General features: G+C 43.0%; 1 protein-coding gene across 6 annotated transcripts in view; it reads right to left on the minus strand.

Moving 5' to 3' along the window:
• Positions 1-27,485, minus strand: part of LOC117412303 (mitogen-activated protein kinase kinase kinase kinase 4-like) — a 38,691-nt gene extending 11,206 nt beyond the window's left edge. For 3 of the 6 annotated variants that reach the window (XM_034020548.3, XM_034020547.3, XM_034020546.3), the window contains exons 1-20: positions 26,883-27,485; positions 26,166-26,231; positions 16,356-16,412; positions 13,591-13,716; positions 12,370-12,480; positions 11,805-11,895; positions 11,199-11,329; positions 10,904-10,958; positions 9,682-9,760; positions 8,919-9,094; positions 7,507-7,579; positions 6,778-6,985; positions 6,236-6,388; positions 5,496-5,561; positions 4,358-4,534; positions 3,734-3,883; positions 3,170-3,301; positions 1,768-1,835; positions 1,053-1,123; positions 367-449 (exon numbers count right to left, since the gene is read on the minus strand). In XM_034020548.3, coding sequence (XP_033876439.2) covers positions 367-449; positions 1,053-1,123; positions 1,768-1,835; positions 3,170-3,301; positions 3,734-3,883; positions 4,358-4,534; positions 5,496-5,561; positions 6,236-6,388; positions 6,778-6,985; positions 7,507-7,579; positions 8,919-9,094; positions 9,682-9,760; positions 10,904-10,958; positions 11,199-11,329; positions 11,805-11,895; positions 12,370-12,480; positions 13,591-13,716; positions 16,356-16,412; positions 26,166-26,231; positions 26,883-26,939 — 2,130 coding nt within the window. In that variant the 5' untranslated portion in view covers positions 26,940-27,485. The remainder of the gene's footprint in view (positions 1-366; positions 450-1,052; positions 1,124-1,767; positions 1,836-3,169; positions 3,302-3,733; positions 3,884-4,357; positions 4,535-5,495; positions 5,562-6,235; positions 6,389-6,777; positions 6,986-7,506; positions 7,580-8,918; positions 9,095-9,681; positions 9,761-10,903; positions 10,959-11,198; positions 11,330-11,804; positions 11,896-12,369; positions 12,481-13,590; positions 13,717-16,355; positions 16,413-26,165; positions 26,232-26,882) is intronic. The other 3 variants (XM_034020550.3, XM_034020549.3, XM_034020551.3) reach the window with 2 other exon arrangements.
• Between the last annotated feature and the right edge of the window lie 162 nt (positions 27,486-27,647).

Genomic DNA, 27,647 nt, shown 5'->3' on the forward strand with positions numbered 1-27,647 from the left:
TGAGGAGTGAGACAGCAGTTTGTTAAGCACTGGACTAGTCATACATGCATACAGATATGCACTGTAACAACTACAGAAGAGCAGGGGTCATATTCCTCTGAATGCACACATAAACACTCCTGTCAAAGAACCTGCTCCAGTGGAAGCTGCCCCACCAGTTGATCGGACTGCTGACTCTGCAGTAAATCACCCTCATTCTGATCACAGCCTTTTCCCTAATCTGGATCCTAGCAGGAATAGGCAAGAGTGACTCCTTGATTGCTTCCCCGAGCTTCCTTCCTCTTTAGATCACCATGACAACCTGTCACAAGCCCAGGAGCCCCACAGTCCCCTCCTCGTATCTCTGCACAGGAAATAAAAACATACCGGTGTTCCTGGACGCCCATCGTGGGACTTTTTGTACTGCTGAACACGACTCTGAGCTGGTGGGCTAGCCACCGCTGAAGAACCTGCAATGGACCAACAAACATGCATGCTTTTCAATTCTCAGCTTGCATTGGAACATTACATTTTTAGGTGTCAGCTTCCACACCGTTCAGCTTTAACTATAACCAAGGGTCTACTCTACTGTCTGTCCTGGTAAGTCTTGGGTTAAAATCACATGCTTTGAGAAGTCATAGGAAATTGCACAACAAGTTCTCCCTTCCTTGTGACTGGAGTGAGCAGAGTGAGATATGTTATATTGCACTTCTGCACTCTATTAATAACCTCTACGCACTGAGTCATTCTACCCGCCATTTCAATACTATCACACACCTTTGCATCTGCACTCAGAGCCTGACTTTAAAGCAAACCCGTACTTTCATAGATTTCGATTTTCTGGGATCTGGAAGCAAGACCATTAAGGTTTTTCGAATGTCCAATTGAATGAAAAACTACAGAGATAAAGCTAAAAGAAATTCAGAAATGCAGATTTGTTTTAGAAAACAATTCGCTGGAAAGAAAGCTACAAGGATCATTCCTAGAAATTGGTGTTACCAAGTGCAGTGCTTTTGAAATGTAGACAAACTGAAAACCAAGAAATAATAAGTAGACCCAGGCATGAAGCTCACCTGACTGCGTGCTGCTCGTGGAGCTGCCACTACTCTGCAGCTCGGACTTGCTCCCCCTCTGCTGAAAACAACTAAGACATGCAAACACATTCAGCATTTCATACTAGGGACAACTACTTAATGCTACTTTAGGAAAACACTGGAGACAGGCAGTCTATCATGCATGACAAGATACATTTTCCTTTACATACTGTTTAAAAAGAATTATAAGAGATGGGCCAATTTCACAAAGCTTGCATGTAACTATTTCACAAAGCTTGCATGTAACTATTTCACAAAGCTTGCATGTAGCTATTTCACAAAGCTTGCATGTAACTATTTCACAAAGCTTACATGTAGCTATTTCACAAAGCTTGCATGTAACTATTTCACAAAGCTTCAATGTAGCTATTTCACAAAGCTTGCATGTAGCTATTTCACAAAGCTTGCATGTAACTATTTCACAAAGCTTGCATGTAACTATTTCACAAAGCTTGCATGTAACTATTTCACAAAGCTTGCATGTAGCTATTTCACAAAGCTTGCATGTAGCTATTTCACAAAGCTTGCATGTAGCTATTTCACAAAGCTTGCATGTAAATATTCTTGCTGCTTGTTCAAGAAACCAACATCAGTCTAGAACAATTTCATGAATCCCAAACTTCCTTCAAATCTATAAAACAGTCTTTAAATGCTCTGTGAGCAGGGCCCTGTACAGAGAGAGAGACAGACAAACCTGGAAGGGGTTCTCTGGTGATTGGAGAGCTTTTTACAGCAAAACTTTGAGGTTGTCCGTTCAGGGACCTTGAAAACAGGATTAACAAAAAAACAAACAAACAATGAAATATCACATTGACAGTAGTTAACTATTTAAAATTGCCACTGTTGCATTAATTACAATTCCTTTGCTTACAAAATAGCAGTAATTACTGCACATTGTGCCAAGAGTGCTTTGGAGTACACATCTCTGAGAATCCAACCCAATGTGTTAAATGAATCCAGTAAATATTCCTGTATGAATAAACTAGCAATTCAAAACATGCTCTTTTTCCCTTGATGTTTTCTACTGGTTCTAGTACCAGCTTCAGCGTGATGTAGTCAAGTTCCAAGGCCGAAGCTATAACCTATAAACCAGTCTGACTCTCACATTGTGCAATGAGCTTGCAATGCGGTCACGGTGGCACTGTTACCCAGAGGAAGCTGTGAGGCCATGACATGTATCACAATGCAGCTCCCCATGCCAGCCAGCCAGATCAGTAACAATAACACAGGACTGTGGGGAGGAGAAAACACTTTACAGCTTTGATTCAAAACCAAACTGTTTCGACACAACCATTCCTGTTCATTGTTCTTCTTTCCCACAGAGTTTGTGTCAAAGCTGGAACACAATACATACACAGTGCAGATTGGGGGTCACAACCTTCCTCTATTAAAATCCAGGGCTGACGTCATTTAGTGGACTGGAATGCTCCAAGTCTTCTTGAATATACTGTAAGATGCACGCCCGGTTGAAATGCACGAAAAATGTAAAACATACCCTTATTAAAGTTTACCACTGTATTTTTTGCATGGTCATTTTGCAGTTTTCCCAGTTAAACGATGCATTGACTATAGTTTACACTGGGATGGCACTTTTATTAATATGCCTCGCTGTGCTTTACAATGCTTACCTGCACCCCAGCTTTATTACACTTTGATATGCTTTTACTATGGGAGACTTTTATAAGGGTACTGTAAAACAGGAAATGTCGGCAGCAACTACATTTTACTGATGTCCCACTATAGACACAGTTGGGCAACAAATGTTTGCTTATATAAAGCATATGTATACTGTATATAAAATGCTGTTATCATGCAAATTTTGTGACGTGGATTTTTAATAAATGCCAAATTAGTGAAAATATTTTGCTCACAATATTGTCTATTTAATCCCATTCATAGCACTGTAGCCTTAGTAAAGAGACCCGTGCTATTTGTTCTGCCAAGTAAAGGGAATTATGGGGCAAAAGGGAGCCACAGCCATTTTGTCATAACGAGTTCCAGAAGCCTATATGAGAAGTGATGCAGCGTGCTGGAGGGCAGTGAGCAATGGTGCCCCAGTTCTGCATTGCACGGCTTTCTGGTTCACAAGCTGTTACCTTGGGAGGCAGCTCCTGGGTGTGTGGACCATCCCAGAAGACATCGTCCTGCACTGGAGAAGCGGGGCTCATCACCACGTCTGACAGGGAGCTGCTGTGCCGGCACTCCCTGCTGGATATGAGGTTTGCATTCTGCGAAACACACACAGGAACACATCCACTGAGCTTTGCAATGACCAGAATGGTTTCTGAAGAGCTGATCATGCAGGCAACCCAGTTGCCTTTGATTTGATTTTTATAATGCTTACAGTTTTGTTGTTGCTTTAACATCAATCAATCAATCTATCTTTATCTGTCAATCAATCAATCTATATTTATCTGTCAATCAATCAATCTATCTTTATCTGTCAATCAATCAATCTATTTCTTATATATCGCATCCAAGCGTTTTACAGATAAAAACAAGAACAATTCTGTAACATACAAAACAATTTGGAGACCCAGTAAAATAGAAGATGGTAAAATGCCCCTTTAAATGCCCCTTTAGACAATCACCCTTCACCACATTGCCGATGTCTTGTGATCATGCGCGCACTGTGTAGCCTGGCTTCGGGCTGAGCCTACCTGTGGTGCAGCGGCCCGCGGCAGGGCCGGAGTGCAGGGGCTGGAGCTGCTCCCGGAAGCCAGTCTGGAGTGGAAATGCAGGGCCGGTCTGGGACCATTGCGGGTCAGGTTCAAATGACGACTGTCAGCTGCTTTAATCCTCTCATCAATCTGATGGATGGTCCAAACAAAACATGCATAAAACAAGCATCTAAGATTTAGAAGTTATAAGATAAAAAAAGTATAGTTCAAAAACACTAATAATAATAATAATAATAATAATAATAATAATAATAATAATAATAATAATAATAAACACTTTTAATAATTCTAAGTACGGTATTAGTTTAACAGTATATAATGAGGCAGAGGGGAGTTTTATTGTTGTTTGACTTGGCTCGGCTCTTCTCCTAAAATTTATCTAGAAGATTAAACACCGATTTCTTGTGGTGTGAATGTCTCAGCTTCACCTCGGAGGAAGAACATGCAGTACACGCTTTTGCTACCAATGCAGATATTGCGCTTCGCACATCAGCAGACACACTCTCTAACTTCCACACTGAACAAAGACAGGCACAGTGGCAGCACAAACACACACACAGGAGCGCTTCACTTTTCCAATGCCTAACCCTGCTGTGGCTTTACCGCTCTGTGCTGGCGGCTTGCTGAACTGTCAGGAGCAGAGCTGGCTGTCCCGTGGGACTCCTTGTTTCTCTGCCTGTGATCGTGCTGGAGTAACAGCAGAGGGGTCTGGTCTTTGGGCAGGGTGCGGTGAAACTTTTTAATGTGCTGCTGCTGCAGCTGTGTATCCTCTGACTTGTTCTAAAGAAAACACAAAGCACAAAAATGCTGGAGAAGCTCGTCCATCTGAACCCAGGTCTAAAAATAAGGTATTAGAGAGTGCTGAGTGAGGGCTGCGATGAAAATGCTTTCAATAAACCTGACGGCTTCTAATTTAGTCTTTAAACAAGAAACAACTCATCTCCCAGAGCTCAGTTCCGGCGTCTTTATGAAGTGGTTAGAAATGGCAAAGGGAGGAACTCTCTACATATTGCATTTACAGCAAGGCTTATACAGAAGCATATGCAGAAGTGCAACCACACATAAACACAAACAGATTAAATCACAGGCCCACACAAGCTCATCACACATGACATAGGCTAGGGCATGCAGAGGAAATGGCCTTGACAAAGGAAACCTAGGCATTGGTCCCCATCCGCTATAAAAAAAAAAAACAGAACTACGTGTGCCGTCTCTGCTATGCTAACACAAATAGAAGCAGACACATACAATTAGGCATACGTACTTAAATACACTTAAATATTCATCAACACACACACACTGACTGCACGTTCTTTAAAAAATATTTTAGAACCCATGGAACTGTGCCAAGGGAGTAATGAGGAGAGTATTTACAATGCTGTTGATGATATTACAGAGATACAAATAAATAAACAAAACTGTTAGAAACCTGGAAAGTGACTGCAATAACAAACCCCCCAAAATCTGCTGCCTCCCGCCCGCCCCCTTCACTTACTCTGCACAGTCCACAAAATGCCTACGCCCTTATGATCTGAACCTTTATGAGTACGTAACAAATCCAGTATGAATCTATATGGTGATGTTAGGAGTTAAACAAACAAGAGTTAAGCGGTTCTACGAAGCATTAAACAATGAAACAAATACAGAATTTCCTCACAGGAGTTTCATATCAGACAGAAGAAAACAAGCCAGTACTGCTGCAGCCTGCCCTGCTTCAGGTCTGCTCCGTGGGGCTGTTTACCTGGGCTGTCTGAATGGCAACAGCTCGACCTCCTGCCTCCACCCCCTGCCAGCCAAACTCTTCAAGCTGTTTGAAAATGGAAAAAAAAAGATGCATTCCTTAAGCTAAACTAGCCCTGAAAGGAGTAAGTGAAATCACCTTGAAGACCCAGTTTCCACAAACACATCGCAGTGGAGAATGATCACACCTTGTCTCCTGAATGTTTAATTCCGGTAAGCAGCGCTCAACCAACTGCTGCTGCACATTAGGGATTAGTAATCAGCTACCACAATTTAGACGTCTGGGCTGAACCCCTTTATAGTATTCATACGTTTAAAGAAATGATGAAGGTTCATGGTACATAGAGTCTATACCATTCATTTCTGAAAAGTATTACTTAAATAAAGTTTAATTATGTTATACATTGAGGCATTGACAATCCCGAAAGGCAGCACAAAAAGTCCACTCATCCGAAGCTCTGGCTCAGTCCTGCACTAGTGGAAGACTCGGACCCAGTCCTGCACTAGTGGAAGACTCGGACCCAGTCCTGCACTAGTGGAAGACTCGGACCCAGTCCTGCACTAGTGGAAGACTCGGACCCAGTCCTGCACTAGTGGAAGACTCGGACCCAGTCCTGCACTAGTGGAAGACTCGGACCCAGTCCTGCACTAGTGGAAGACTCGGACCCAGTCCTGCACTAGTGGAAGACTCGGACTCAGTCCTGCACTAGTGGAAGATTCAGAGGTCCGGAGGTACAGCACCTGTTTCTTGTCGCTTCTCTTCTGTCCCTCAGCGAATCTCCGCCTCTCCTCCTCCAAGAAGCTCTTCTCATCTCCGCTGGTCTCTTCTCTCCACAGCATCTCCTGCACCTCTGGCCACTGGTACCCCACCTCTTTCTGCGCTCTCCTCTGTTGCTGTGGGTTAAACAGAACACCGACACGCTAGAGGAATGTGGGAGCAGTCTTTTCTCTACTACACTACCGATAATATTTTCTTCAGGAGCAAAACTAGTTTAGATGCACTTTATTGGGATCTACTCGATTGTATTTGGCATGGCCCTGGTGTGGGGCATGCTCTCCCGGTATACCCTGGGACCCTTGATTACCATGGTAAGCTGTAGTCTACTAGGAATCATTGTGGATTAATTCTACACAACAATGATGCACTTGTAATAACGATAGTGATAATGAGCCTATGACAAAGAGCAATCAGCAGTGTTCAAAGAATTAAAAATAATAATGCAAAATAGAGAGAGCAGCAGGCATGGCACCACACAACACTGTAATAAAGCAGTGGCTCTTACGTCTTCCAGCCTCTTCCTCTGCTCCTTCTGCTGCTCGATCCTCTTCTGCCGCTCGGCCAGCAGCAGCTTCTTGTACTTCTCCTGGTCCTTGAGCTGCTGCTGCAGGACCTGCTGCTGCCGCTGGGACTCGGAGCGGTTCTTATTCTCCTGCTGGAGCCGCAGGAACTCCCTCCGCAGCGTGGACTCCCCGGGCAGGTTCACGATGGAGCTGCATGCACACACGCACACACACACTGAGAACCCCGCAACACTGAATCTAGGTTATTCAATTAGTCAGGCTTTGTAGGCTGTTGCCATATGGTAAGTTTGAGTTCAGTCTTGCATGAAGCAAACAAGTGGTGCATAAGGTGGCAGAGGATACGGCTTGTTTATAATAGACTAGGAACAGAATGGTGTTTCTGTAGAAACAAACAAACAAACAAGCTATCGATATGTATGCAGAGCATCGAAACAAACAAACAAGCAAGCTATCGATATGTATGCAGAGTATTAAACAGTATTTTTGCACAGCAACAGTGCCGATCTGTTGGCTGAATGGAAGGGGAAGTTCAGTCCTAATTTTTAGTATATGAAAATGCCACTGGTCATCTCAAAACCGTTTGTCTCTAATATGTTTTGCAGCACAGCGCTGGTACATAAAGGCTCTATGGGTCTATTATTGCAGTAACTATTGGAAGACAACTCCCGCCTCTGCTCCAGGCCCCTTTTGAAATTGAACCCATGCAGTACCTTGGCTCTCCTTCGTCTTCGTTCATTTCCTCCTCTTCTTCCTCACTCCCGCTGTACTCATACTCTGTTTCCTCTGAGAAGAAGAAGAAGAAGAAGAAGAAGAAGAAGAAGAAGAAGAAGAAGAAGAAGAAATATAAGTGGTATGCAATAGAAGTAAATGTCTTAACAGGACAGGACATCCTTTAATGGAAGACAGACACAGGAGTTGCTGTCTGAACGAGGCATGGAAACAACACCTGAATCAGAGGAATTGCTGTCTGAACGAGGCATGGAAACATTGTTCACAAAGGATTATGAACAACATCACTAAGAGGTTAGCAACATGGATGTGGACAGAAGGCTTTTCAAAGCATATCACAGACCTCTTCTATACAGGGTAGGAATATTGCTGCAGCAGCTGAGGCAGCCAGCTCCATCTGTGCAATAGCTATGTCAATGACACTTACACGTTTAGACAGTGAAAAGTATTCCCTAACTCTCACTCAAACACGAGACAACTTCTTGCAACAAATACTAAGACAAAGTTTCCTCGAATTCAGGAGATTTTCCACTTTTAGCCATGGGATATGAACCCTCCCCCACTGAATATAATGATATCCTTCCAAAACTGAAAACAACAACACGATGCACAGCACAAACTGAATCACAGAGGCATGAATAAAAACAAAGCAAAAAAACACCTCCCACCTTTTCAAATATTAAGTCAAAATGCAAATTCCTACCCGCCAAATATGAACCACAAATGATACAAATCTTTTCACGATAGACAAAGCAGTAAGGCATGCTATGTACGTACTGTACACCCCACTTGCCCTGTTACAATGATGTACTGCAGTATGTATTTTAGCATTTCTCTAGGTGGCCGTCTCACTCGCTTGCCAATTGAACCCATAGCCACTGGGTGAAACCCACAAGTAATTGATGTGAACCCACTGGGCTCAGATGCTTTACAAATAAAAAAACATCATTGTGTGGTATGAGCAGGGCTCAGACGAGTCCTGTGGTGTACTTCTTATGGTGATTAGCCATGTCTGATTTCCATGCTCCTGGTAAATGTCATGTGATTTCAATCCTGCAGTTGTCATATCCCTCTCTTTAAGTCAAATTACTAACTTAACTCCAGCTCCTTCTGTAACACATCATTAAAGACCAAAATATACGGAGTACCACAAAGCTAAATATAGAGATTCAAAGAGACTGGAGGAGGATACAGAGACACTTCATCAGCATACCCCAGTAAAAGCTCAAGGGCTTTGAAAGGGTGCAGAACAGCCATTTCTTTGCTTAAAAAAAAGTCTGATTAGAAAGCAGCGAGGTGCTCGGAAACAAAACAAAACAAAACAAAAAAAACACACACACACGCAAAAAAAAAAACCAAAGCAAAGAGAAAGCAACGAAACGTTCGTCCATACCTTTGTCTCCCCTCTTCTTCCGGGTCCTGTCTAAGTGGTCCTTGAGCTGGGTGCAGAGCTGCTTCTCGTTCACCATGTCCTTTATGAAGGCGTGCCTCAGCAGGGTGTCCGTGGAGGGCCGCTGCAGGTAATTCTTCACCAGGCAGCTCTCCAAGAAGCTCAAAAACTTCTTTGACCTGGGAAAAGAAAAACAGCAAAACATACAGTCAAACCGGCTGGTAAGCAGTGCTAAATGAATACATCCCTTTGTTAAGGGGAGAGCAGAGTAACGTTGTTTAAATAATAGAAGATTGCACCTGTATGTGTGTGTGTGTGTTAAAGGTTTAGTTAGCTTCAGTACCTTTTTCTGTGCACTGTTATCATTGCATATACTGAGGCTAAGTATAGTTAGGAATCCCCCTGACTCTTCTTGCTCTTCCTTTTCCTCATCCTCCTCTACGGTTTATTGGGTCATCATGAAAGTGTTGAAAAGTGCAAAGTATAATTGAATGATTACAGACCACAGTAACAGTACCAGCAGCATGAAATATAATGCCTAATTTGAAATTCCAGTATATAGTGAAGACATTCAAAACTGCCCACACTGAGTAAAAGCTTAATGCAAGTACAGTGTGAATTTGAATTGGGGATGCTGTACGATATGAACTGCATTCCTGACCTCACAGGACTCTGTGTGCCGCACATGTCATCAACAGCAGACAATGTCTACCTCTGGTATGCCTGATACACAGAAGGACGTTATTAATGTAATATATTGACGTACCATTTCCTTGACTTCAGTTTAGGGGGCGGGTTCCTTGGAATTAGGAAAAGGGCTCTCATGGGGTGCATGTCACACAGAGCTGCAAGAGAAAACCAGACCGTGCTGTGATTAAATACACATGTATACACTGTGTACACACCCAACACATTCCCAGATAACAACCTGGCTATTCTGTAACATCAAGCTGTTTCCTTGACAGGGAGCCCGTCCTAATGGTGGAGAGCTTCAGATTCCATATTAAGAACAAGACTGACAGTCAGTGACCACTAGTGGAGTGTATCTGTATTTCCTGTCCTCTGACATCAGTTAGTCAGCCTGGTAAAAGTTAGCAGCATACTAAACACAGGTATTCATTGCAGATGTATAGTATCCCTTTGGCATCACTAAATACAATGACGGGAAGCTGGAGCAGAACGAGGCTTGTTTTAGGGTAAGGCATATATTAAGATCCCCACTGTCTAGACAATTAAAGCAGGCTCCAGTGTGTGGCTATTTCAAATCAGTCATTTTGTTCCTGTAATATCGCAATTAAATATATATTCTCCCTCCTTGCATGTTTCAGCCTTGCAGCCGAGTTTTAAATTGAAACTGAATGACTCCGGCTTGGGGATCTCCTCTGGGAGCTGCATGACATCATTAGGCTTGGCATATTTAACAGTCATGAGTTTTTCATTTCCTCTCTTGCTAGATTCTTCATGTAAAGACTTTCCAGATAATAGTAAAGAACCCCATGATGCAATGCATCAGGAGACAGAGAGCTGGAGCTGGAGATTGGGTTTGCTGCACATGCAAACGCTTTTTAAACAGAAAGGGCTTGTTCACGGTTAGCAGAGCTCGGTACAGAACGCAGAACAAAAAGGATTTGAATGATCTTGACAGCAGCCGATCCAAACGGCAACACTGCAAAACCTGCCAACATGCTCCTCTTCCCAGCGTATCCGTCTTCAGTGTAATAAGGTGGGCCTGTAGCAGTCGTTTGGTTTGTCAGAACCATGAAGAAAATATATCCAAATACAACAAGTCCAACACCCTAATGTCCCCCCCACCCCCTCCCATTGATGAAGACGTGCGTGCAGTGCAGGGTTCAGACGAGGTTAACGCTGAGAGGCAATGCACTGTACTATTCTTTGTTCTCTCAACAGTAATGCTGGTAACGCTGGCAGTGAGAGGCTGCAGCTCCGATGCACACCCTGGTTTAATGAATCCCTCAATCAGTACTTACGAGGGGCTCCTTCTGCCATTTCTAGGGCAGTGATTCCTAAGGACCACAGATCACTCTAAACAAAACAAAGCAGAGAAGAATGATCAATTATATTGTCATTAGTGCATTGAATTCAAAAAGGAAAAATGCACACAATAAAGACACCATAGACAAATAATGAAACAACTTGTGCGTTTGATTTGGGGCTTGGAAGTAGTACTTGGTTGTTTTTTTTTAATTGTAGTTGTAATTTTCATATATAAATATTTCTAACTGTAAAAGCCCTGCTGCCACCCTGCACCCCCGCCCTACTTGCCCTGTAATCGTAAGTGGAGTCTGGATTCTCGTCACAGGCGATGACCTCGGGAGCCATCCAATAGGGCGTCCCGATGAATGTGTTCCTCCGGCCGATGGTCCGGTCCAGCTGGGCGCTGACACCAAAGTCAACTGGGGAGGTTAAAGAGACAGCAACAGTGAGCAGTGCGTTTACCACGGGGCCTGTGAGAAGGACTGCAGGCAATAAACCAGCTGTCATTTCACACTGGACTGAAAATCCACAGTCATCGAGATGTGTCACATCTGCATGCTCTACACTGACTCTGGATTAGACTACTATAGCATGGAAGTGGTTTCTAAATAGCACAGGGGAATGGCAACGGCTAATAATGCAACCATTTCTCTTCTGAGAACTTGCTTTATTTTGAGTGGCACCGATACCTTGTAATTTGTACATGGTTACATTTCCCTAGTTCATGTTTTATAGACGGTCTGTTAACATGTCATTGAACTTGTGTAATTGCCTTATCAAATAAAGCTTTGCTGGATAAGTCCTTTGTGAATATACAGTAGTACTGCATTGCAAAGCCAGACGCAGCGTGCGTCACTCCAGGTGGAAGCTGGTTTGCTGGTGCCAGTGACTCACCCAGTTTCACCTCTGCGTTCTCAGTGAGCAGCACGTTCTGCCCCTTGATATCTCGATGGATCACGTGGTGGGAATGGAGATGCGACAAGCCCTGTTCGGAGATTCAAACTGGTTACACAACAATTCCACACTGAGCTACACAGCAACAACACAGCACCCGAGTCCCACTCACACAGTGCAGCTCCCCAGGTCTAAGCAGGAATGACTCGTGTATGTCTTGAATCACAAACTGCTTCTGTTATCACTGATCCGCCAAGAACCACCAAGGGCTCTATGCAACTGGAATTACCCATTTACTTACAGTGTTCACCGTCGTAGAGTGTGAATTTCACAGTCTAAATTCATGCATTGTTATACCATGTACTGGTATTGTAGAAACGCTGGTTTAACACCAGCTAGAGGCCGACATGCCACTTACTGCACTGAGCACAGCCAAACCAGCTGTGTGTGTTATGAGATGCTGGTTGGTCACAGGGTTGTAAAGCAAGTGGGGATTCAGAGAACACTGTGCTGTTATTCAGAAGATGCCCTGGTGTCAACGCCAGGATAGGGAAGTTAGACTCACCTTCATGACCTCCCGGCAGATATAGGCAATCCAGTCCTCCTTCAGGCAGTTCCCTTTCGTCTTCTTAACCAAATCCGTGACCGAGCCAGCGCCACAGTATTCCATTACCAGCTACCGAAAACCAACAACGGCAATATTACAGGAGGTCACAGGGGATAGACTTCACGGATCAAAACATCAAGAATAAGTTAAACTGCAGTACATCGCTTCTCATTACTTATTCATTACCTCCTTCAACGGCTCCACCAGTCTGTTCTTAATTAAGTCTGCTTGCTTTAGCAAATTGGGCCTAGTTAGCATGTTTCAATTATAAAGCCCTCTCTTAATTATATTAGGAAACTAGCTATGCAAGCTTCAAAAGTTACCATCAAAATGTTTTCCGGGTTAATGGGAGAACAATGTCTGTAATAAGGCACCTCATTTACATAAGGTGATTAGAACATCAATTAACTTGTTTGTACATTGTGACAAAACCCAGTTGCAGTGGTCTCTGCCAGCTTTTAATAAATCAAAGATCGGCAGGAATTATAATTAAGATTAATTCCCAACACTACAGAATTAGGATGAATTTGCACAAAAAGTTTAAAAAATATTTAATGAAATTAATTTACAGATGCAAATTAGGTGTGGTTAGTCCATGCGTTTGCAGAGAGCCATTCTCATGGAGGTCTGCAATGAACAGACCTGTGAGTTCTCAATTAGCAGCAAAGCTTCTCTGCTGAGCTGCATGCTCTCTGAATTATGAGGACACTATTATCTTCATCTAGCTGTGAAGTTAAATGTGATATATCTCTTAATTACAAAACGGCTAAACTCATCTAAAATCACAGGATCAAACACAAATCTGACAACACTGTAATGTTTCACCCTCTAAAGTTATGCAAATGATCTAATTAAAGCACTTGAGTTTACTAACACATTCGGAATGATGTATGAGCCGAGCCTCATAGCGACTGGGCGAAACTGTCCCGGAGATGTGTACAGTGTCGGATTACGTTACGCCTGCCCCAATATTTTTCTAGATTTACAAGAAACAGAACCTCTGTTGCATTGCGTGCTAGCACACAGTGTGTTGCTTGATCAGAAGACAGTTGTTGAAAAGTTTCTTGAATGCTCAGGGAGCTGTTCTCAGACGTTGAGGGGACCGTGGCTGGAGCTGGCTCCAGTGGCAGAGCCAGTGGCTCTTTATCGCTCTGTAACCCTGGCCTGGTCGTCACTTACCCAGAGATGGTCATCCTGACCCACAGTACTCTTCTTGATGAACGCACCGTAATACGTGGCGATGTTTCTGTGATGGGAGTACTTCTTTAGCATGTTGATTTCTAGTTTAATTTCCTCCTCCTCGTCCTGTGAAAAAAGGGGCGATGGTTAGGCAAGGAGAGTGAACAGGAGGCAGAAAGACAATCGAGACACTTATGCATTATAAAATGTGCATGCTAAAACTACTAAATGAAAGGTGTTGATTCTGAAATGCGTGGGTTCAAGAACTGCAGAGCAGTCGGTGACACGATAGGAGTCCCCACTCCGTTCCTTGCAGGTCGATCCTGTACAGGATTTTGTTTGGCTTTGCTTTCCCGTGCACATTAAAAGACAGCAACCTCTTGCCTTGTATAATACTCTCTGCACATCAGATAAAAACGCCCTGCCGAAGGTTGGGGTCCACCAGACCCTGATACCACTAGGAGGGGTAAGATGTGTTAACAGGCCATTTCCATGGCAGCGGCAAGCCTTGGCCGTGTGGATAAGACCTGTGAAAGCCACAGCTCAAGTCTCAGGATTTCAAATCTCTCTCTGGCTCTCTGTAACCTGAGACTTCCACCCCTTTCCTGTCTCGAAACCACATCCGGCTTCCTTGCTTTACTAGCTTACTATGTGGAGAGACTATGAACACACGCTCTGCACATGTAGCACAGTGGATGCAGTGGAAACAGAGGGGATTTATAAGACCAGCACAACTACAACAACTGAAATCTAACAGCTGATCGTATACAGGGCCCTGCACAGCACAGCAGTGTGATATTGGAAGCGCTTGCCATGAGCACAGCAACCAGTGCACAGCTTTACAGACAGTCCTCATAATGAACAATATATAAATAAATAAATACTGCATTCCCAATTGCAATCCAAACAGTCTATAGGAGGCTGAGAGAGTGACAGACAGACAGGCAGGAAGGGAGACAGGGAGGCAGGCAGGAAGGGAGACAGGGAGGCAGGCAGGCAGGGAGGCAGGCAGGCAGGCAGGGAGGCAGGCAGACAGAATCAGTCAACATTTTGACTGAGGATCTTAAAAGTAATTCCTTAGTACTCCAACATTTAACCTCAGTAGGCCTTTTTTTACTAGTTTGGGGTGTGAATATGGAAACCATTTTGATGGCTATACATTGCAACTCAATGTCATGCATTACAAGGCAATCAACTTCACTTCAGCTGTACAGTAGTAGCGTGTCCACAAGGGTTGTTAAAAGCTGATATCCAAGTGAGAACAATGATTTCCAAAGACGAAGAGGTTAAATGTTACGACTGAGGCTTTGGAATAAGGATGTGGAACTTTTTTTTTCTCTTGAAAAAGACAAAGTAAAACTGAACAAGATCTTTTTTTTTGTGGTGCAGCCCAGACTTTGCACTTTGACCAAACAGTGTTGAATGACACCAGCATCCTTCACTGCGTGGCCTAGTTCTTTCTCCCACGGAGAGAGTGCGACCCTGAGGGTTGAGTGCGCTAATTGCTATCTCACTTAGGGCACTGCGCGTGGCTGCCTGTCACCAACAGGAAACCAAACACACAACTGTGGGGACTTGTTGACTAAACGCCTTCCTGACAATAATACGGCTTTCATTACTTTTGTGTAGAATTGCTTAAATACATTTACAGTAAAATCACACGCAGATTTTACAGAACACCGTAATCGATTGCACTGACATTCACCGGCGGGATGTGTCAACTCCGCCCATGACAAGTTTCCATTCAAAGGTATTCTGAAGCTGTTCATTTCTAGTTTTGTAAAGGGTGTTTTTTCCCTTTTGCGAAAGAAGTGATTTCCTATAAATAAATGAGTAAACTAAAGCAATTAAAAAAATTAGGAAACAAAACAATTACATAAGCAAAATGATTTTATTATTCCTAATGAATCTAAAAAACAATCTTGTTGAAACAGTTAAAAAAATCACACACACACACAGACACACACACACACACACGGACACACACACACGGACACACACACACACGGACACACACACACAGCCCTTAATCTTTCAATTGGAATAACCCTAGAGATAATGAATAACACATTCCTCTGTGACGGTGGGGGCTGCTTGTAAACAAGGCGATATTCTCGTTCCCGTTTCCCATCCAGTGAGAGTCTGGACCGGCTCTGAGAGGAAGTGTCCGGGCACAGCAGGAGCAGGAAACCTCTGAATGCTATCTCACAGGGCAGATAGAATACAAGGAAAGAGGCGCTGCTGTACATGGTCAGAGACGCAGAGAGAGGGAGGGGTGGGTTTGGCCAGATTCACTCCGAGCTGCAGCATTGTTACTTTTGTTCGTATGCACAGAGGGGAAAAGCGTAGCCTTTTACCCCAAAGTGCTGTAATAGTACCCTTTCAAAAACATCCTTTCTGTTTCAATGTGTACAGACTGAGACTTCTTAACCCTGCGATGGATTTCTATTGAACAGGTAACTCAAAACTGGGAGACAGGCGGCTCACACTGGCCAGGGACAGGGCTGTGAAGAGAGCAGCTTCAGAGAATGAAATCCGTGTCACACACAGTCACTTGTGTCGTATGACACTGTAGGAGAATGTTGTGTACAGGGTGCTCTGCTAAACAGTCTTTGATTGAAAGACCACATTGCTGTACTTCTAGGTATCCTGAAAAAAAGAGGACGGGATCCAATACAAATATATGCAGATCCAGAGTTACATGCACGGGCAGTGCTTTTGTAGTAATCAGCAATCATCACACAGTATGAAATGAACAGGCTCACCTCTGTAACGTCCATGACCTTGATGGCAGCCAGCTGTCCGGTCTTGACGTGCCTCCCCTGTCAAGAGAAGAACAATCAACACTGTCACACTCCTAGGGGCCCACTTCACAAAACACAGCTAGCACTTAACAGGCTGTTTGGAAAAACAACAGTTCAAGATCACATGATCACATTTCACAGAAATCCACTCAGCAAGTCTACCTGATTAAAGGATAAATGCATTATTTTCTTATTTTTTTTCTCTTTATTTGTGGAAGTGAACTGGATTTAACAGACTGCTACCAAGAACTGCTTTGTGAAACTAGCTCCTGCATTCTAGAGCAGTCTGGTTTAAAGTGCAGCGTCCAACAGGAATAGAGCTAGCTATAGATAGAGAACGTGTGCTCTCCCTTGATCTCACACTCAAATCAGCATGAAGAGCTCTGCAGCTGAAGTTTTTAGTGCAGGGTCTGTGATAAATGAGCACACCAGCCTTTGAATCTTTGCCCTACCGGCGGTGCAACAGTAAATGTACTGCTGAGCAAACAGCATACCTGAGTGCTTCGGGTGCAAGCCTGCAGCTCATAGGACTGTATTTATAAAGCATTAGAAAGCAAGACCTGAAAGCCCACCGCATGAAATGCATTGGAAGATAACACATTTTGAATTTTAAAAAGCACGATATTTTCATGCTTGCATGCTTCTGTAACGCTGAAAAGAAGGGATGCAATTAACAGGATCTGCCAGCACCAACATTTTTTTTTTATGACAGGAAATGAAACACAAACAAGCAACCATACAACCCAAATAGTAACAGAATATAACACACTGCGCTTTCCCAGCATACCTTAACATGCAAGACCTTTACATGACATCAAAGCTACCGTAATTAAACCACACTCTAAACATCAACCCTCACTGTCCAGGGCGGATCCCTGCAGCTGACTTTAACACCTTCCTACCCACAAGCAGCTCCGACCAAAACAGGAAGAACCACCTAAGATCTAAGCCTGCAAATCTTTTTTTTTTTTATAATCTTGTTTTCTCATCAGATCTTTTTTGTTTTTTTTGTACTTAATTCATTTTGAACTTTCCATAGCCGGTGTGTTTTAAAAATATATATTTACCTGTGACCTTTTATAGCAAAATGGATCTTTAAACTGATATACTATATCTGCTATCCTTGGCTATACAGAACACAGAAGCAGAAGCAGAAGCAGAGGCAGCAGATCTGGGATACAGGAAGTGATGCATTTCTTTAATGCAAGGGACAGGATTTCATTAAGACCTGGGTATCAGCTCTTCGCAGGCAGACAGTGGGGGGACAGAGGGAGCCCTGTGGAAGCCAAGGAAGCCAAGCAAGCTGGAGTGTAGAGAGCCAGGCCATGGCAGGTCAGACTGCTGCCTAGTTGCACAGGCCACAGCTCCAAGATACTTGAAATGCCTGGCTGAATTACTGCCATACATTACTGACTGTCAGCCTGAAGAGATAATCACCACCCAAACTAATACAGTACGTTTCACAATCATACACTTATTTTTAACCAGCAGGGGAAATCTAGCACTTGCAAGTCTAAGTCTCTCTTAATATCTCACTTGACATCTGTTAGGAAGTGACTCACAGCAGTGTCTGTGTAGGAGTAATGTAGTCACCTACAGTATTCAGCACCCTGCCTTCCTCCACACCTTCACCACAAGCATCCTGGCTGTATGTACCACCTTGTTCCCAGTGCTCTTTCTGTACAATACAGAGGTCGCCATGGCCAGCTGTAAAAACGTCTTGTGACAAGTACAGCGCTGGACTGGCTACCACTGCACCACTGGCTAATGTTAAAACATTTAAAACCAACAAGATTAACACCACTACTTATTGCTGAGTCTTTTCCTCTCGTTAACACTTTAGTAGAAAGATGCAGCACGTAGGTCCCGGGACTTGGGGGAGGATACCAGAGGTTGTTTTAGTTCAGTTGGTGGGAAATCAAAGCAGTTGTGGTTTGAAATAAACAAGCACACTAGTTTTTAGTCACAGAAGCCCCATTCGTTTACACACTCTTGCTAAGTCCACCTAGGGTCTTGGAATAATGGGATCAAAGGGTCCGTCTGACGGGTTTTTGGCCAACACAAGGGCAACATAAACAATTTACCGTTGATGAATGCTAGAGTTTGGTTGCCAGCAAAAACCTTGTTGCGTTAAAGAAAAAAAAGAAACAACAACATTTAAAGTCCTGTTTCCTTCTATTGTCAAAGTGGGAAAGCTTACTGAAAAGAGAAGAAAACAGTTTAGACTACAGCGAAGTGGATCACAGCTCTGTCTGGGAGAAGGACTTGCACTTTTCAAGGCTGCATTCTCTCCAGTAGATTGTTTTGTTTTAACTGTTAAACTATGGGACAGATAACATACAAACAGAGGAGTATTCGGGATACACCGCACCTGGGTTAGAAAAGCATGCCAAAACTGGAAGGCTTGGAAGCATGTGGGGAGGTGTAACTGTGTGTGTGAGTGTGTGAGTGTGTGTGTCTGGGAGTGAGTGTGAGTATAACTGTGTGTGTGAGTGTGAGTGTTTTAGCATGTCTATTAGATCACTATACCTCTTCTCCAGAAGCACATCATATATATTTTTTTTTATTGTAAAATATTTATCGCTTTTTTACCACCCTGGTGTGAATCAGTCATACTTCCCTGTTTGCTCAGTTTTCGAATGTGTGTATGTTCACTATCGGTGTTGGTTAACCTTTTACAATGCAGCTCACGATAACATCTCAGTGATGGATGGACAACTGTGGTGTCCACGCTGGGTAAAGTCTTCACAACACCGGCAGAAACGAGACTGAGGCTGCGATGTGTGAGCAATTCGCAAAAACAAGTTGTCAGCCACAATAAAAAGACATGAAAGAGGTTGATTAAAAACAAAACGCAGGCCTGTTATCTGCCCAGCGATCAGAGAAGTGCCTCCGATTAATAATAGCGATACAAACACAGTGGATTTATCTGACAGTCGTAAACATTCAAACCCACACCACACCCTTCAGCTCTTTCAGTTTCACAGCTGTGCCAGATATTTAAAAACAAACACACAATTCCTTCTCTGGTTGTAGAGTATAATTCCAAAAAACTACACTGCTGTACAAAAACACTATCATTTACTATAGTATACTGCAGTATATTATCATTTACTATGGTATGCTGCAGTATATTATCATTTACTATAGTATACTGCAGTGTATTCTCATTTACCATAGTATACTACAGTATATTGATGACTATTATACTGTTTTTGGACAGCACTGCAGTATTTTGATCCAGGAGTAAAGCTGAATTAACATGTAGATTGATACAGCTCTTATGGATGAAGTTCTAGTGCTTGTTGTGATCTAGGTGGGCTATAGCATATCATTGTCTGTTTGAATGCTCTGAATGACAGTGGATCACTCTAAAGTTTCAGAACCTGCTCTTGCACAGAACTCATTCCAATGCTCTGTTATTGTCTTTGGTGATAGTAATAGGAGGGTTATCTGAGGGGTAAACTCCTGTGGGACTCATTTAGAGTCAGCAGTGTTTCAATCCTCCAGTGCTGACTCCCCATTGCTGTTACTGAGATTTCACTGCTCCAGAGACCTGCCGGCAAATAAAAAAAGAAAAGACAAGAAAAAGGGGACTGGACAAGAAATTCCCTGAAATAGAGGGAGGAAAACGAGGAAATCCCTGACGGACCGAAATATCCTTGGCAACGGCTTCCCCTCTGTCACCGCCCCCTCCTCTCCCCACTCAGCAGGTTCAAAGGTTAGCACTTCCTTCCACAGTGCCCAGTAGCTGTGCCTGGGAGAACGCCGCCTTCCTCTTCAAAGTTGTTGGAAAGCATACATTTCAGCACTGGAAGACTGTGAGAACACAATGACTTATTTCTCATGACATGTGATATACTGGACTATGAGCAGAGCACCAGGAAGTGTGTGCAAGAGTCAGTTTCCTTTCTTAGGCCGTTTGCTAACCTGTACAATTCCTGATACATCGTTAACACAGTACAATCAGCTGCTGAGTTCTGATAAACGACGACTGGAAAGAAAAGGCTTGGGATATTACAGCAGCTCAGGTATTGTACAAGGAAATCAATGTTGCATGATGCCCACGGCTAGTATATAACCCTGTACCATGGTATCACATACAGCAACACAAGAGATCCCACTGCAAGGAAAACCTTCACATCTGTACTCGCAATAACACATTTACTTAATCATGCTCACAAGGTTAAGGGAACTTGTATGAAGAAAGCACACACAAATGGTTATATAGCTGGTTGAGCTACTTGCGTAGATCTTACCTGCCATGTACTTCCGTTCGATATGTACTGTCTCACATGGGCAGCTTTGAAGGAAACGCAGGGTATTCATTACAAAATAAAACAGATATCTGGTACTATACGTACTTACAATAAGCTCCCCTTACTTTCAGGCACTTGTATCTGTTTCACTTCCTAGACCATTCAACTCAGCGGTTTTCAGGGTCACAGCATGTCACTGGCTGCACAGCATGCCAGTCATTAGAGTAAGCAGCTGGTTGGTTAATGAGAGGAAGGGGTGGGGTCAGTTTCACCTCACTACAGGTAAAACAGGGTTGGATTTAACCCAGTATAGTACCAGAAAAGAAAATGAAAATACGTGCTTGATGTAATATGTGTCTGTGTCAAAAATCCAAATTTCAGACCTGTTTAGTGAAGTACACGGAAAGACTGCTGGAATTATTCTGTTAGCTCTAACACTTGAGTGTTGTTTCTGAAAACGGCCATTGGACAAGCTCATTTGGTTACTGGGAAAGAAGTGGGGGTGCTGGGATCCTGTCCTCGGTTCAGCTGCAAACCCTGAAACACTTCAGTAGAATTAGACCTGCATACCCTGTAAATCATCAGGGACTGCCTGAAGATAAGCACAACCTTATTGTCTGAGATTCACATGACTATTGCAGAGCCTGGTCATAAGCAGAGCCAAACAAACAGACTCATTCTACAAAAGACTGTGAAGAATTCTAGCTCTGAGACACTCACTTACTTAACGCACCCTGTCTCCTTTCAGGGAACCCCGAGACACTCCAGCAATCTACTCGAACAGAGCAACGGAACTGGCTGGGAGTGAAGGCTCCAGGCAACTAAATGTTTATCACATGCCTCTTACTAACAATCCACTCATTTTCTGAACAAGCAATAGCAGCTTGTGCTTCCTGATTTCATGCATGTTGCAGCAAACCTCCCTCCTGACTCCTGAGTTAACACTTCAGACCCTTTTCTAGTCTTTTCTTCTTTTTCTTTCTAAAGAAACGCCATGAAAGAAGCACACTTCTTAGAGACACAGAACACAGCCCTGCTGAAGTCCTGGCTGCAATGTCTTCTCGACACACTTCTTCATGCATTGCATGCAAAAGTCAAATGGCTGCGCCCATTTGCATTTAAGCCACAATTACAACTTCCAGTAAGCCCTCAGATTAATCTGGAATTTATTTTCGTCCCTGAAACTATTAAATGAGGAACAAGAAATCAACGAGACAGTCAAACCATAAGAAATGGCTACAGAAATCAAAACAAGATAACCACTAAAGTAAGATTTCAGTTTGTCACTTCAAACCACTAAAAGGGCTGTTCAGCAGTACCTGACATGCAGAAACCGCAAAGTGTCAGTTCAAACACTTTAACTGTGGGAGTTTAAACATCCTTTAAAAATCGAATTAAGCATCAATGATTTAAAAATGAACCGTCTTTTCTCAATCGCTGGTTTAAATCCTGCAGTCCTTTCACGCCTTGGCGAAAACCAAAATAACTTTTGTAAAGTGATTGTTTAGTAACACTCCAAAGCAATAAAGGAACTGTTTGTCAGTATCTCATCACAATAAAACTGTGATTGGAGAGCATTATCTTGGTAGTTGACCTTGTCTTTCCTTGCCAACTATTTGATGGTCATTTTCTCTAATCAGGGCACCGTTGCTTAATCACATCAGGTTGGTATGACATCCAGGCTCTTTTCACAATTAGCTGGTTTCTTAACATCTTAATCTCAGCTGTGTATTACTGCATGGATGCTGTTTAAGTACAACCCACTTGTGTGTCACTTGTGTTCAGTTTAGCTAACAGTTGGTCTAGGTTTAGAACTCAACTTTGGAGCACCAGACATCCACTGACAAGAAATGCACTGATCTGACAAAAAAAAAAAAAAAAAAAAACACACATGGAATTAAGAAGGAAACAGAATGCTAGTCAAACCCTGCAAGGATCACACGCTCCCCCCGGAACCATGCAATCCCATCCAACCTCTTCATGTGGAGCCAATATCACACTGCATTATTAAACCACTGAAGAAAACATCGGGTTCAGTAAACTATAATTTTAAACTGTATTCAAAACATGATGGTGTGTGTTTGCTTGGATGCGTGCAGAGCAGTCCATGTTATAAGCACTGTCGTTTTCTCTAGCTGACAGGAACACACATCAGCATGTATCTGTTAAACAGAGAACACCTCCCGATGATCACCATACAAACAAGGCAATGCTGATTGAATCCTCTCGTTATTTCCACTGTCATGTTGAAGAATATGCACCTGGAGAAGCTGGTTAGGCCACATCCAGTGCTAGAACAGCTTGAGTCTACAAGGTGTTGGAATGGCCCCATCATGTTGCATAGCCTCTGACACAATCTGCTAAGCCTAGATGACAGTCGTACCTGAATGTCATGGCTGATGTATCATGGTGTGCATGCATTCTGAATAACTGCAAGCAAATGAACATCGGCTTTGCAGGGAAAGAGTCAAAGCAGCCTCTCCTAGCAACCCGCCACGGAGCACTGCAGCTCATTGCACTGTACAGTTTCTAACAGTTGTGTCTCAGTTTGTATAAAGTGTGCTGACCTCTGGGAACCACCTGGCCCCTATCCTCGGGTGACCCTGGCCTCGCTCCCTGCCCGGGAGGTGTTGACATCTGGGGGAGCAGGGGAGGGCCCTACACCAGACATTCATTTCTGTTCGCTGAGTCCAGATTGCAGCTGTCACTTTCCAGCAAGCATTTCCCAGTGACATAATGCGGTCAATAATAATGTTTTACCAAAAAAAAAAAAAAGATAAAAACGTATCCTCCTGAAGGACAGGAGTGGACTGATGTATGAATCTAGAGTGACAGTCATGGTTCGCATAGCCGCTGAGGTTTAAATTGATTGATAGAGTTATTTATGCCCTGTTCCTATTTACCTGCATGGCTACTTGCTTCAGTGCTTACAGTGCTGAGATGCACCTGTGATGGCTCAAGATGACACACTGTGTCTAGTGAAAAGAGGACTGAGAGAGAGACAGGCAAAGAGATCCCCTTCCTTTGTTCATACCCTTATAAAAGTTGCCAATAGTCAAAGCAAAGTGTAATGAAGCACAGTGAAAGCATTGCAAAGCACAGAGAGGTCTGGTAAAGCATAGGGAAGCATTGTAAAGCACAGAGAGGTCTGGTAACGCATAGGGAAGCATTGTAAAGCACATAGAGGGATGGTAAAGCAGAGGGAAGCATTGTAAAGCACCGAGAGGTCTGGTAAAGCATAGGCAAGCATTGTAAAGCACAGAGAGGTCTGGTAAAGCATAGGGAAGCATTGTAAAGCACAGAGAGGTGTGGTAAAGCATATTAAACATGGCAAGACCAGGTAGACTATAGTGAAACTATGGGAAAAGCATGGGGAAAACTGCAGAAATACTTTGTAAATCTACCAGGGTAAACTTTTCTAAGGGTAGCATCTCATAAACACAGAGATACATTGTAAACAAGCATCTACTGCCCCGACTCAAGTGAAATCAATGACGTGACTTGTCTTGTGACAGATACCTGAGGAATCAGCTCTTGTGTTGAGGGCTCTGGTCCTTATTCATTACCTGTAATCTACTGGACAAGCCTCCTTGCTACAGAGACAGCTGATTAAATGCCAGCACAGCTTGTGATGGAGCTGGTTGTTCCCGGATCTCTTAGTAAGCATTTGTCTTTTACCCTTCCTTTCCACACATTGCGTAACACACTTTAAATCTCTAGAAACCAAAGCAGTATAAAATTAACCAGAGCCCTGGCTGGAAACGTCCAACGGCAAGATTGCTATAATGACTTCGATTGGCTATTGTCTTGTAGAACTGGCGGAGTGCAAGGAGCATGAATGGCATATTTCACCTGGCTTGCACATATGCTTGTTGAAACCCATGATTAACCCTTGGCCACTTGTATCATTGCTTCACAGCAGCAAAAGGATTTGGACAGGAAAGCTGGCAACAAATGAAGCAAGACATGAAATGTGCCTTTTTTTTCTTCTTTTCTTGATGAGAATATGAAGTTTATTAAGCAACAAGTTCCAGTTAGGACTGGGACTCCACCCAAAGCAACATGGTTTTGCAATAGAGGAAAAACTTTTTTTTCTTTCTATATTCCCACTGAGAGGGTCTGGGACTTTGATGTTGCCCTGCTCTCAATACAGCCAAGGAGCAGCAGGCATCGGCAGAGGGACTCCACATGGGAATAAAAAAGGATTTCTTAGTAGTTGTATAATTGAATTACAGGGGATTGGATGAGCGAATGATTAAAAACAAGCTTTGACTTCAACATGCAGTGTGTAGCGATTTGTCTGCTATTTGCTGGGAGAGCATTAAGACACGCAGACCTGCTGTACAGGTTATTGTCTCTAGAAACCACGTGCTGCAACATCTTGATTAGAACTCAACTCTCCTGCAGTTCCTGATTCACTGGCCCCTCACCGTTGTTTAATGAACTATTGAAACCCCTCTGAAGTTAAAGACCCCAGTCAGTCTCACTGTTAAACTGCAGGGTGTCAGTCTCACTGTTAAACTGCAGGGTGTCAGTCTCAGTGTTAAACTGCAGGGTGTCAGTCTCACTGTTAAACTGCAGGGTGTCAGTCTCACTGTTAAACTGCAGGGTGTCAGTCTCACTGTTAAACTGCAGGGTGTCAGTCTCACTGTTAAACTGCAGGGTGTCAGTCTCACTGTTAAACTGCAGTGTGTCAGTCTCACTGTTAAACTGCAGGGTGTCAGTCTCACTGTTAAACTGCAGGGTGTCAGTCTCACTGTTAAACTGCAGAGTGTCAGTCTCACTGTTAAACTGCAGGGTGTCAGTCTCACTGTTAAACTGCAGAGTGTCAGTCTCACTGTTAAACTGCAGAGTGTCAGTCTCATTGTTAAACTGCAGAGTGTCAGTCATGCTCTTTTAAACTGCAGAAAGATAGGCTGATGCTAAATTCAGTGCCGATAAGCAGCCCCACCCAAAAGTGACAATATGATCTCTCTCTCAAGAGCGTTTTGTTTTCAACCACAGATCTGCTTCCCAGCAATCTCTCTTCACACACTTACAAGAAAATTATCTCTGGTTAGACAATGTGGGTCACACATTTAAAATAAGAACAGCTGAAAAAGACCTTTGTTGATGCTGTTGTTGTTTTGCACAATGTAACAGACTTAATGGTGAACAAACATCCATTTGCCTTTTAATGCATGTATTTTTAGCTTGTTTTCAGCCTCTTGCTAATTGAAAGTAGCCTGAAACCGTTTGATTGTGTGAGATGTACAAACTCAGTTTAATAGTTTAGTGAGAAACAGTTGCTAGGGCTATTCAGAGAAAGGGTCATTGGAAACAGCATGAGAAGAGCTGGGTTCTCATTCATTCTCAGTGCTTTCTTATTTCATTCATAGTCAACCATATTGCACTGTGCTGCACTGTTATTAATGCAGAGCAGGCACACTCATTACAGTGTGGAAATCACATGTGCAATTCACAGACCTGCACCTACCTGTGGACTGAATAGATACAAATACAATGGACAAACCTTATAGACTTGACCGTATGTTCCATTTCCAACCACTTCCACCAGCTCAAATATTCCAGAGGGATCCTAAAGGGCACACAGTCAGCAATTTAACAACAGAGCAAAACACAACAAGAAGCAGCAGAGACAGAACCATTTACAGTGTTAAACAAATCCATGAACTCCAGTGAAAACGCACCACTGCAATACAAATGTTCCATGCAGTGCGTCTCAGCCCGGACCCCTCCTCTAATTGGTTAGATCTGGACACCAATAAACCAACATAGCATAGGCATTATGAACAGAGGGGTGACAAGTGTACTGCAAAAGCAAATACGCACACAAAACAACTGGCTGATCAATCTAGTCAAAGCAATGACAGGGCTGTGACAAAAGTGTACTGATTTAACTAACATGGTACATGCTGTACTACTACTTAAATAACTTACAAAGTAGGTATGATGATACGTCTTTTTTTATAATCTCCTAGATTAAGTACATTCACAATAGGCGAATGTTAAGATATTGATGAGATTAGAGGGTGGAAAGTATGCTACGATATACGTATACAACGCAACAGCGCTCTGCAGCATTTCAATCTCCTGAACATTCCCATAAACGCTGCAGTGGCGTTTTAAATGCACATCTGCTTTACAAAACGCTATCTAATCTCATCGTTTAGAAAAACAAAACCACACATTTACAGTAACGGATTAAGTGAATGAAAGTTGTACTCACCCTAAAACATGATAAATCTATTTGGTCCAGGGTTTTAGCGGCGCGAGTGTTTGCCATTTTTAAAGTTTCAAAGTTTTTTTTGAAGTAAACATCTATAGATCGAGTGAAGACTTGGTGAAGTTGACGGGTTGGATGCGTGTCAGTCCATGGCAGCTGCAGCTGCGTGTCTGTGCGACAAACACAGGAAACTTCGCATTTAGTTAGACCCGGAAAACTTACTGAGGAAACCAAAAAAAAAAAAAGTTTTTTTTTCTTCCTAAAGAAAACAACTTCTCTAGCATTTCATATGGACAGTCGCGATGATCTGACGCCCCGTGTGACACGATGAAATGCAGAAGAATGAAAGAACACTGTTATTATTATTATTATTATTATTATTATTATTATTATTATTAAGTTAACCGCGTGAGAATACTCACAAATGTATTTTTTTTACAATTGGTAGAAACATCAGACTACGAATACCGGTACAGAGATAGATTACTATCTATATTTGTAGGGGTTGCTCCACAATAGGGGTTGCTCCACAGTCAGTGTGTTGTAGAACACATCATTATGTTGTGAAGTGGACCTAACTGCACAGTACTGTGCCCTGTATCTACAGCCAGCAATGAACACTTCCTGTGCGCTCGAGTTTAACAGGAGCCTTCAGTGAACTCACTTTACTGTGGCGTGCCCTGGCACTGCAAGATTGCAATCTGTGTTGAAGCCTACAACAGAGCAATTTGCTATAATTATACGTACTTATTATAGTGAAAATAAAGT

The sequence above is a fragment of the Acipenser ruthenus genome, chromosome 16, assembly GCF_902713425.1.
Source record: "Acipenser ruthenus chromosome 16, fAciRut3.2 maternal haplotype, whole genome shotgun sequence".
NCBI lineage: Eukaryota > Metazoa > Chordata > Actinopteri > Acipenseriformes > Acipenseridae > Acipenser > Acipenser ruthenus.